Source organism: Pieris napi, chromosome 9 (assembly GCF_905475465.1).
Source record: "Pieris napi chromosome 9, ilPieNapi1.2, whole genome shotgun sequence".
NCBI lineage: Eukaryota > Metazoa > Arthropoda > Insecta > Lepidoptera > Pieridae > Pieris > Pieris napi.
This window is the reverse complement of record NC_062242.1, coordinates 12,352,810-12,366,044: the sequence shown is the minus strand read 5'-3', so window position 1 is coordinate 12,366,044 and position 13,235 is coordinate 12,352,810. Positions and strand designations below refer to the sequence as shown.

The 13,235-nt window shown below is 33.5% G+C and overlaps 1 protein-coding gene across 2 annotated transcripts in view; it reads left to right on the top strand.

Moving 5' to 3' along the window:
- The window catches only part of LOC125052359 (ribosomal protein S6 kinase alpha-5-like), a 75,699-nt gene that overhangs the window by 55,036 nt on the left and 7,428 nt on the right, over positions 1 to 13,235 (top strand). For both annotated transcript variants that reach the window (XM_047653159.1, XM_047653160.1), the window contains exon 7: positions 12,647 to 12,819. In XM_047653159.1, coding sequence (XP_047509115.1) covers positions 12,647 to 12,819 — 173 coding nt within the window. The remainder of the gene's footprint in view (positions 1 to 12,646; positions 12,820 to 13,235) is intronic.

The following is a 13,235-nucleotide window of genomic DNA, read 5'->3' as shown; positions in this document are numbered from 1 at the left end:
CTTAGATCCTGGTATAAAATTCAGTTTTGTAATTCTCTGGATAATAAATCGTTTATATATTAATATATATTTCACATATTTGACAAGAATGTTTAATGTTGTTCTTGGCTATCCAGCTCGTGTCATCTAATTTATTTTTTCCAAGCGCTCGCGCCGGCAACATGGCGGCCGGTATCAAGTATGCGGCTATGTAGGTCACGGCACTCGAATTTACGAAATTATTCAACACGACTCTCTTTCAATGCGGATTTTTATGATACAATTAGTTTAAATTTGGGTAAATATACTCTTGACTTGGTTTAAACAAGTAGACTAGTAACTCATGACTTATTTAACTAATCAATGATAAAATTCGAATAGAAACAAAATATTTCATAGATTAACTAACCATCAATATAGTTTTAAATAAATATCTTCTTGATACCAGTGAAATGGACAATGTTCTCGTTAAATCGTGTTGAATCCATGGTATTTAGAACAGTCACACGTTTAAAAACGTGATTGAAATACAAACATTGAAAACACGTGAAAAATTAATTACATAATTGCATTGTCAATTGCTGATAATTCAGCTATTTTCTATTACACAATGTTATAATAACATCAAACTAGTTATTTACCATTAATACAAATCATATTTCTTCTAGTTCTTGTGGAGGTTACAAAGAATCTTCTCTGTCATTAGTTTTATTAACTTCCTCACTAAATTCTCGTGTATGTTCTCTTACAGAATCCATCAATCTCTTGGTTTTTTATTCATCAGTCCACAGATTCAATGCTCTATCTGTCTATTTATTATTAAACTCTTATGATGGCGCTTGGGAATGATCTTCTCGTCACCTCCCTCACTCAATTCTCTTGTATATATTCTTTTAGATAATCCATTTATGTGTTCGATTATTTTCCATCCATTTCCATTCATTGCTCTATTTGTCTATTGATAAATCTTAAAGATATATATTGTTTAAACCATGTTTCCATGATATAAAGGAAACGTTTTTGCCACTATTTGTTATTGTTTTGGCCTATCTGGCAAACAAATGTAGCTTAACAATGGTCTTATCAAACCCACATAACACTAATGTGTGTTTATTGTAAAACGACGGGTGTAGTGTTTATATTTTAGCATTGATATTTTTATCTGGTTTTAGTTAAAAGTCGAAAGTTTGTTTCCGGTATTTTGCTTGCATATCTAGCAAAAGATTAGAAACTATTTTGGTAGAGCAATATCTGATGTAGATTACTGTGAATATTTATTAAAGTAATAACGGATTGAGTATAAATAAGAGTTTTGTATATATTTACGTGTTGTTCCCACGAGAATGTCAGTGCGTGCTTTTATTTTACCATGCCTCCTGCTGATAGAGAACAAATCTTTGTTTTTAATTTATTTTATTATTATTAATTACTTAAGATGTTATGTGGAATATGGTGTAATGGTCGCAGCTCCTTACAAACGTTGTGTAAAACAAAAAACTTGGCGATTAAAAAGAGTGGCGGAGAGTTTATTGCCATTTCTTCTCTTCCGTCCTACGCCCTTGATTATATATATATATATAGTAAATGTAAAATTAGAAGCATTTCATATATATATTTCTTTTTTGACGTTCATAATTGTACATTGTGTTACCTATATTAATTTTGATTTGATTATTAGATTTTGAATTTTATGTAACGGCAATCAGCTTGTCAAATATCCTCACAGTGAAAAGGCTTTACTTGCGAAGCCTATAAGCAAATTGTCATTGCAGAAACAGTTACTGGTTCCGGTCTGTTTAATAAATAATTTGGGCAGCTTTCACTTCTTATTGAACTGATTTTGGACGCTGTGAGAATAATGTTAATGAAGTATTTTTAACAAGACAATTTTTTTACACGGGTGTACCATAATACTAAGACACTGCTTAATACGTTAAAAAACGTTTTGGATTTTTGCATTTTCTATATAAAATATTGCAAAAGATTACCTTCTGGTATTTTCTCACCTTCGCCCTTTCTCGCCTCAAAGATGCTTTTTTTTAACTGGTATTTCAAAGAATGAACTTGGGTATTTTGGAATTAAAATCTTATATAGCCTTTTTAGTATTTTTCTTCTGTTAAGATATCTTTTTCATTAAAAATAAATAAGTCGTATTGCTCTTGTTAAAAGAACTAAAGATACCAAAGTCTTTTTAGCAAAGTATTGTGTAGAAAAGAGACTGAAGACAGTTTTATTTTACTAACAACTAAAGCACTGTTCGTGTCATAACAGCGTCAAGACAATGACGGAAAGAGATGACTTTTCAGTCGGTAAAGAGAAATAGTATCAATGTTGACGTGAAACCTGCTGTTATTTTAAGTATAAAATATATAATGTAATGATTTTAATAAGACATCTAAAAGGCGAATGTATAAATGTATTCACTTTCACCGATGTGAATTCCTTTACACTTTCGGATTTAAGCTAAGTCGTGAAAGTATCACGTTTTAAACTTATATCCTTTATCGTAAAATTGTGTATTGTTTGGACTTCATTAGAAAGAGGGAGCAGACTAATGCATCTAAATTGATATCATTTTCTCAATTTTTTGTAATACTTAACATAGGCCTCTGACCTAATTGCAGAAGTGGTAACTGGTACGAGACCAATAATTGAGCTACGAATTGATACCGGATGTTTCATTATTGAACTTTTACATTTTTATAATACATAACTGTCATCAAACCGTGCTTGAAGTGTGATTTGAATTGTAGCATTCTATATTTAAATTAATTATTTCTGCAATAGTCCGATCTCTTGCGAAGTCGCGAACGGAATGAGGTCGACGCGTTCCAATTTTGAATTTCAACCACAGAGCTGAGTACTTTCACTCTTTTTTTTTACATTATTGGCAGCTGATCTATTGTGATCGACTTCCGGTTACGATAATATCTACGTAACGCCGTGTTAATCTCTCGAAGGCAAGTTTATTAACTTTCATTAGTTCCTTGAATAGAACTGGTATTGGTTCATTTTCACTTTACGTAACTTTACTAACGGATTCTAATATTCTCGATAATTTGAAACTCAAAGGACCGGAGATAAATTTCAAATTACCAAAAGTTCAAAATGACAAGCGTTTAAATAACCACGAGGGGGAGGGGGTAGTCGAGTAAATAAGACTTAGATCAAAATTCGTGATTATTATTTCTGTATATAATTTTTTATTTCGAAAATAAGTCTAATCTTTATTTCAGTGAACGATTTCAGTCTATCGTAGTTAAAATAACTTTGAAAAACAATTGACAGCTCTGTGCATAATAAACACTTTAAATTCACACTCTCTATAGAGTAGGGAAGCATGGACTTCAAATTATCGAATGTTGGCGAGCAAAATACTATTCCTTCACCTTTAAATTTCCGAGAGGACCATTCAACATTGATTTTATTCAATTTATCGGGTATTTTCCAAGGGATACCGTAAAATACACGTTGTAGGAAATCGCAATGTAGAAGTATCCTCTTAAAATCGTTTTTTAACGATATAAAAACTAGGAACACAAATTTTATAAAGTTATTCAGATTAATTTTATAACATAGTTGAAACAGGTGCAAAGTTACGTTAAACTAATTATGGACTTGACAAATTTTTATTAATTTCACACTCCAGAAATATAACTTGGGAAATCTCCGCGTTATATGGGGTGAAATACCGCGTTATACGTAATGCGTTAGGGGGCGTTTACTGTAATATAATATTGAGATATTTAAATTAACAAGAACAGTGTTGGCCTAGTGTCTTTAGCGTGCGACTTTCATACCTTAGGTTGTAGGTTCGATCCCCGGCTGTGCACCAATGGACTTGCTTTCTATATACGCATTTAACATTTGCTCGAACGGTGAACGAAAACATGATTAGGAAACCGACTCAAAAAGTCGACGGCGTGGAGGCTGATCACCTACTTGCCTGTTATATTTAAAAATGATCATGAAACAGATTCAGAAATCTGACCAAGACCTAAAGAGGTTGTAGCGCCACTGATTTATTATATTTATTTTTTAAATTAATAAGAGTCTACTGTACAACCAAATACGGTTACTGTCAAACCTGAGACTCAGTCACAATTTAAAACTTTTAAATGAAACGCTGTTGAACTTATTATCTCTTACTAATTTAAATACAAAGAGACGAGTCGAGCCAAATACGACACGTGCAAAATATAATGGGTAACATTAAAACAGTAAAAAGTAATTAGCGAGATACGCCCAAACTGACTTTGATGTTTAATTACATATGTACATGAAGAGAAGTACGGAAGTTTATATATTTGTTTCCTTTATTCTGGCCACTGAAGTATTTCCGAACCAATTCGACTTAGGATCCTTCAAACCGTACCGATTTTTAAAAGATACTCGCGAGCCTTCTGGCTTTAACCACGGCTGGTATCACGTTTGCTAAGGTTGCTTTTATTTAATTATGGAAAATAATTTTATATTATCTCGAAAATGCTGGTCTTTGGTCAGTTATAAGCGCAATTAAGTATTTATGGTTATTTTGCTATAATTTAATTTGAACTGATAATTAAGTCAATAGATTTAATAATAATAATAAAAACTTTATTTATGACAGAAATATGGTTGTGACAATATTCATTTATCGCTAGTCCCCAAACTATGTCCCCTGTGGGTAACTATTATTAACATAGTGAAAGTTATGATATATTTGGTTTATATAGGTTCGATTCCCGACAAAACAAGGTGTTGTTTTAAAGGTTCGGTCGATAATCTTTGCCCTTACAAGGCGACATTGAACGCAAAATGCAAGTGCAAATTTCCTGTGAAATCTTGGCAAACATGTCATACGCGTTTGACACACTTTGACATTGAAATGTTTAGTGCTAATTTTCATACGCGTCTCTTAAAGAAACATCCTGTTATTACATTTGGTAAGATGCCACATTCTCTACATTACGCTGCAAATTTAGGTATAAACATTTTACTTCCGTATTTTTTTTTCGAAATTTGTCTATAATTAAATCAGAGAAGGAAAATCTTAATATTATTTTCATTTGTGTGCGTGCATACATGTACGTTGCGTTTGTATTTACATTTCCTTTTGAAGTGTTAGCGTAGATTTTATAACAAGTAGTTTTTTGTTTCAATTTAAATATCGAATTTCCCAAAGCGAATTCGATTTTAAGCTTGCCCATCCGCGCGTAACATAGCGGTTCCCAACGTAATAAGTTTCACCGGTTAACGGATGACACAAGATTACGGTAAGCGCCCCCACCACAACTTTCGCAACTCGTGCACTGATATCGACCAATCGCAGAGCGAGTTTGATTGATTCGATTTTCGAATTGGTTCAAGAAAATATGCGCCAGTGTTTTATTTACTTTTTGTATTGATTTGTTCAGAGTTTTAAGTTATTCAATATAAAAATGTTGAATAGCTAGTGTCATATGTCCATATGTTTATATAATATATATGTACATATAAAAAACATAAATTGAATACTACACAGCTATTATAATTGCTCCATTATTTATAGAAAACTCATTATTAAGGTGTTTCTATTAGCCAATAGGTGCTTAATCAGTCAATACATATATATGCATTGGGCGACGTGCAATAAGGTTGCTCTCAGTCCCGTTACCGGCAGTGAAAGTAAGCAAAAGTGAAACGTTAGATCATTTGTTCGCGGACAATCTCAATAGCTTACTTTTACTAAAGAGCCCAATACTTATTTCGATTATAAAGAATTGTGAACCTTAGGAATACAAAGATTAGTGTTTATTATAATTTTTTGTGCCATGACCCAACTTAACGTGTCTAGATCTTATGTAATGTAACATACTATGCATAAGTAACATAAGAAACTTAAATGATAGGTTTTAGAAGGAAATCAATAGGGAATTAGGGTAGGATCAGATAAATATGTTTAGCAAGTTAACATATAGTAATTCAAATGTTTAATATAATAATAGATGTTTCTGGGACAGTGAGTCAATGCAATATTGGGTTAGTGGCGCAGAGGCCCCGCAGGTTACTTGTAGCTGTTTAGAGAATTATTATTTTTATAAAATGATTAGATTAAATAATTAATTGCTTAAATACAAAAAATATATTCTTGAGAATGGGATGAATATCAAACCTTCCTTGATGTTTATATATAGACAGTAATTAGTTATAAATGTCGTATATATTATGTTTTCAGTGTCAGAGAAAGGTCACTTTACAAATTATTTATAGTTATGCTCATATTAAATGTTAGCCAGGCAGTGTATGTCTAAGGGAACTTCACATTAGGTGTGCCTTTTGCCGGTTTGTTCTGCAAATTGTCATGCCTACGAAGAAACTGATGGTACACTGTATTGAATGGTATATATTAAAAAAGGATGCGTTTTAGTTTTGCCTTCTCTAAGTATTCGCCAATTAGGGCAATTTTAAATCATGCCTTACATAGCATAGGACTATGCTAATAAATTATTACATAACCACTCACTGATGTGTAAACAAGCGTAGAACATTGTTGTCAAGTACAGACGTATAAATGCACACTGCAATGCTATAGTTGTTGTATTATCTTCTTAATTACATTTCAAACAGTGACGAGTCGATGAAAAACTTTAGCGATTGACATTGCGAATTAGTTTTGTCATATAAAATATACAATAAATGTATTATATAATTTATAGTTTTCTATATTTATGTGTTTAAGTTAACCAGGAAACGAAATTTACTCACAATGCTGGTGATGGTTAAACATAAGTTAAAATTGTAACAATCGAAATTCCGTTCATGTAACGTGTCGTGTGCTCAAATATAATAGCCGTATATTCTCCACAACAATATACAGTCCACGCTCCAACATTGGTGGTTTACATAGATCAATTCAAATTTTCTTCAGCATCACCTTGGCTGGAAGTCTTCCACGGTCCGCTTCACAAGACACTTTCTTTTGCGAACTATTAAAAGACAGTATACTTCTTCCTCAAAGGCCGGCAAGCAAATTGAAATGGGTTTCTATGGGCTGTGATGACTACCCTTTTGTGGGCGTTTCGTAAGTTCGTTTGCCCCCCTACACTATTAAAGATAGAAAAAATTAAACCCCCCTACACTATTTGTGAAACATAGATCTGGTTTCATAATATGAAAGTAAAAGTAATGTCTTTTTACTTTATACTTTTCTGTGTCTTCTACCCGTGACATACTATTTCTATTCATACCTATTTCTCTCCGATTTTCTCTGTTTAATATTGGTATGATTTTTCCATAGATAAAATAAAATTTATGTTTCATATAATATAATATTGGTAAATTTGTGGAATCACTGCTCCAAATTTTTTCTACATTCCTTTTCTTAACCGTCATAAGCACTTCTTTGTTCTTCTGCATTCTGTCCAGCACGGTTGTATTTCGTCCAAAGCCATGCACCTCCTTAATATTACTTGGGGGGTACTACATAAGTCGTAAAGAACGAAAGTAAAATATTTCGAGCTGTTTTAAAGTGATTCTACAATACCATCGCTCTTTTGTCTGTCTCAAATTCGATAGTAATAATTACATTCATTACGTGTTTTAAAATATTGTAAATGACATGGCGCAGTTATGTAGGCGCGGCTATTTCAGTCGGCTCGCGACGAGTAGGTCGAATGGTATAAATTTATATCGTTGATATGTACTAGATGCTTTAATCCATGTTCGTTATTGCTTAGGAACTAGAGAATGTGTTTGGAAAATTCGTTATTTTTAGTTGGGGTTGATTACAATATTGGTTGGTTATATTTATACAGTTGTTGTTTTCGTTCTTTATTGCTTGCAAACATAAGCCCGTATATGCCTGTTCTAGGAAACAAGAAAGCATCGATTAGGTCATAGACAATTTGTAGTATAAAAAAATAACTTTAACATAGATCAACGAATCACGGTCTTAGGATACAATATTGCAAAGAAAATTAACATACATTTGTACTTCACCTTTACACGTATGTAACCCACTTGATTATTCATTTAAATCTTTAAAAGAATCCATCCTACTTACAACACCGAAACACGCGATTGTGACCCCAATTACGTTACAATAAGGTTGATAATATAGTATGGATAGGTTAAACGTGCCAGTTTGTACCGAGGCCGCGGAAAGGGGGTCAGTGGGACGGGTCCGCGCAGTTGGAACCAGCCCTGAACTTGATATTGTTATGTCATTTTAGCTGCATCTGCGGTGGTACCCTTACATCTTGAAGATTTTGAAGAAAATTAAGACATTTTTTTAGTAATTTTTATTATTTATCAATAACACTGTCTAACATAATAAATATATATAAGTGCTACAACCTTTTTTAGATCTGGGCCTCAAAATTCTGTATCTGTAACATTTTTCAACCTAAAAAGCAACTAGGTGATCAGCCTTTCTGGGCCAAACACACGCAGTCGACTTTTTGAGTCTAAGGCAAGCCGGTTTCCTCAAGATGTTTTCCTTCACCGTTCGAGCGAATGTTAAATGCGCATAGAAAGAATGTCCATTGGTGCACAGCCGCGGATCGAACCTACGACCTCAGGGATGAGAGTCGCACGCTGTAGCCACTAGGCCAACACGGCTGTCCAACATAATTGGCATTTTAATACGATATACGTAACGTTAATAAACGTGGATGTTTAATCTGAGATAACTTTTACCTTAAAAACGTCTTAAGACTGGCTGTTAATGAAGTTATTTTAATCCAACCTTGCTTAACCGTGGGTCACCTTCTATAAAATATTCGATTATGATTGATATCGTGACTTACTCTTAGGTAACGTCTCGATTAAAGATTGCTCAAGTCAATTCATTGTCGCGTTTCAATCGATCAATCGATTGTTAATAAAATGAGTTTTCTTTTGCCTTTCAAATTTCGAAAGGTTATTTCGATTTTGACACAATTTGTGATTACAGATTTGTTCACTGGGTAGTTTTATTTATTTTTTAACACTTTGCAAGTATACAGAAATATAATAGAATTAGAATAATTAAATAAAAAGGAGGGCAACTGGCGACCTTGTCGCTTTCGAGCGATCTCTTAGAACCACTGTGAGAATTTTTTTTAAAATAACATAAGGTGAGGGCAAGAACTGCAAAACTACGTAAGACATGTAAGTTTTGCTTTCGTAGTCATACATTCGGTCAACTTTCAATACGTACTATTTATGAGTAATTTCTTTAAAATCGCTTCAATAGCAGGAAGGAAACTCAGAGATGTCAATTAAAATAATTAATTATTCCGCTTATTATGAATGACAAGTTTTATTCTTTTTACTGTAATTACATCCTGTGGCTTCAATATTGATTCAATAAATTGAATTAGTTTTTGTGACATTTTTAATAAAGTACTAGCTGACCCGGCTAACTTCGTTCCGCCTTACAGTCTAATAATATGTTTAACTGCATTTTGCCTTGTTTGCCTGCAGTTGCCTCAGTTCTCAGTGCGAGTTAGGTTTTTTTTAGAAAAAAAAATATTCTAAGTGGCGTTTGTGATCATATTAGATTAAGTTAAAGCGAAAAATTTGTAAATTCTTTCATTCATTTCACAAATTCTGATGTTTTAATTAATTTCTTTGGAGTTAAAACATTATAGCTTGCGCCACCATATTATTACACCGCACCATTGCCGAGTGATGAAATACGTAGAAAAAAATTTGGAGCTGTTTTAAGGTGTAGTCGTGATTCGACAAATTTACCGTAAATTGCCCGGCATTTTCGTAGCATTCATATTTTAATACTAGCCTTTAGCGTCTTAAATGTTACTTAAACACTTAGTGTTAACGTTACCGTAATCTGGCAGGCAATGTGAGTGTCCATGGGCGCGCGGTATCACTTAACATGAGGACTCTTGCCCTGTTATATAAAAAAAAACAGTCAATCCATCTTCGGCGCTTATCTGCATCACTCGAAAACTTTCGGGGCACTGTTAGCTATGATCATCATCTATACTTTGAAAAATATAAATGAAACCTTGTGAATATATTCAGCTAATAGTAACTATTCATAATTCAAACGACACATACAGTCGGCTTCCTATTACGAAATAAAGGAGTAACTTTAGATATAAATAATACTGTTCTCAGTTAATTTGCCACAGCGAGGCCTCATCGCAATACTCGTACCGTTACTATCCGGTTTCGACCGGCCGGTATTACACTTAGTTTTAGGTCAGATTTAATATTCTAGATTTGATATTGTGATAGGTTTAACGCGGATTTGATTGTGTTATATTATCTTACTTTACATGAATAGAGTCCTGAACAGAGCGTACCAATTTTTAAAAGGCTTACAACGCACTTGCGAGCCTTCTGGAAATGTGAGTGTCCATGGGCGGCGGTATCACTTAACACCAGGTGAGCCTCCTGCCTGTTTGCCTCCTATTACTTAAAAAATGTTACAGCACTTTAAGGAACATTTACCCGAAATTTTAAGAAGCTTCAGATCGAAAGTGGTAGATTTCTGCAGTAAGTGTAATGCGTCACTCGCTGCAACAAGAGCGTAGCGGAGCGAGACGACGGGCCCCCCACTTGCCTATCTATATGAATAGTAATACATATATATATCTTTATATATATATAATTCTACTGTACGTGGTATGTCACTGAAGTCTTAAACGGCTAGACCGATGAATTGTTTTGTATGCGTTTGGGTGGCGCCCTGGATGGTTTAGATTCACAAATCAGCCCGGCAGTAGGCGCTGTAGTCGGTACTTTCAAACTTTGTTTAACATCCTAATCACTTGAATCATATCATGTAAGACAACGTCTGTTGGGTCCGCTTGTATATATATATATAAAATAAGGCAGCACAAGAGTCGGGGATATTGGGGTCTGGGGATATTAGCTATTTTATTTTCCTTCAGCGGAAAGTTGCTTTGTACCCTTTAAGTTGAAACATTTGTTTTGCTAAAACCAACCCAGAACCTACATTTCGACTGCTCGATATATTTGATACTAAGATTAACAAAATTGGTCGTAAGTTCTTATTCCGTCTTAATATTAAACAATACAATATTATCTGTTATCATATCGACCTTCCCTTGAAAAATCTGTAGCAATTTATCTTTATTTAGTAAATGATTTTGAAGATTGCCTTCCGGTCATTTATTGTGCTTTTATGTATACAAATTTAATATTTATTTCGTAGTAGAAAGCTCTATTGCATGTGAGCTTTGTATTACGGAATAATTTGTATTAAAAAAACAGCATATTTAAAAAAAATAGCTAGCTAGCTAGTATACAGTTGTAGATAAACTTTATACCAAATAGATTATAAAGCATACGAAAATCCGCAAGCCGCAAATGTGTTACTATGGGCTGTACTTGCCAAAAAATCAAGTAACGGTCGACCTGGATACGGAAAAACTAGCGATTATCAACTCTATAACATTGTAATAACTCTGGCATATGTATGATATCAATATTTTGATATTAAGGCCGATTTACATTATCTTAGTGTTTAGGAGAGTGCTTTAGTTCAACTTGAAAGGCAAGTTCTTTAGCGTAGCGTTTACATGTTTCAACTAAAGTACTATCCTAAAGCACTCTCCTAAACACTAAGATAATGTAAATCGGCCTTTAGAGTAAGAGCCCACGACGGCCAGACCTTCGTTATTTTATAAAGATGTAAGTTTTTCTGTGCATGTCCCCTATACATGTATAAACGACCAGAGACTATAGAGTATGAGGAGTACGATCCCAACTTTCAAATGTATTGGTGCGCTTCGCAGTCCACTGTATTCCAGCACTTTGTGAATGATATATGATCTTTAAAAGCCTTTGAATAATCTTTGAGTGGTCAAAAGTTCATTAAACATCTTATTTGGTGGGTATCAAAATTATGACCCCGCCAGCAAATGCTTGCCTTCGATGATCGATCAAGTACATACATTTACAGTTGAAATTAAACTCTTACTTATGAAACTTAAGGTATATTTTCAATTGGATTGAATAACCTTCAATAAGTTCCTGGCCTCGCCGCTATCATGTTCATGGCTAAATTATTATCTTTGTGTAAATTAAACTTTATTTACCTGCAATTATAGCTCATTTTTATTGTTTCTTAACATGAACAATATGAATACTAATTTTAGTTGATTCTGAGTTAAGTATTTAATGTTTTGAAGGTTTTCTTTAAAATTAAAAGTGACTTTGATGTCATCTGAATTGAAGCAATTTTGATCTACAGTAAATCCTTCCTATAACACGGGAGATTAGTTCCGTGTTGTAGGAAACGCGTTCTACCTAATTATGGACTTGATATCCATTATAATATTATACACTAAAGAAATATTACTTGATCAATCTCCGCTTTATAATGGGAAAATACCGCGTTACATGGGGATGGAGATAGCGTTATAGGGAGGATTATTGTATTTCTATAATACTGGTAGAAATAAATTTATTAAATTATTAATATTTCAATAGAGTGTACCATAAATATATGAAAATGAATCAGGAAGTAAATATATATGTATCAAGGCTGTTCGACTTAATAACTCGTGTCATATCGAGATTTTAAAATACATAAACTTCATTATTAAAGTAATTTATAATAATTATGTATTATTATTAGTTATAATGATACTAATTATTTTATAGTTAATAAGTATTTCGGCTTTGGTCAGCAAATTTACTTAAATAAAAAACAATAATTATTATTTTCAGGCCGTGGACTGGTGGTCAGTTGGTGTATTAACATATGAGCTGCTGACGGGCGCCTCCCCCTTCACAGTAGAAGGAGAGAAGAACACACAGCAGGAGATCACCAAAAGAATAGTCAAATGCAGCTACCCGGTGCCTAATGACGTCAGTCCTGAGGTCCAGGACTTTATTAAAAAGTAAGTTTATTTCTTTAAAATTCATTTCAAACTAATGTATTTCGACTCTTCGAAAATAAAGGATGATAAAGATTTATTTGCCTATATACTGACAATTGCCTGACTCCTTCTGATTTTTAACACCATTGGTGGTTGCTACACATAAGAGGAGATGAATCTTCATGAATGCTAACACGACAAAGAATTGTGTACAATATCAAAGACTAGATAAAATATAAATCATCAGATTTCTGTGTCTGTTTCATGATCATTTGTTAATCTAATAGGCAAGTGACTTTTTGGGTCTAAGGCAAGACGGTTTCCTCACGATGTATTCCTTCACCGTTCGAGTGAATGTTAAAATGCTCACAAAGAAAGAAACTCCATTGGTGTACAGACGGGGATCGAACCTATGATCTTAGGGATGAGAGTCGCAC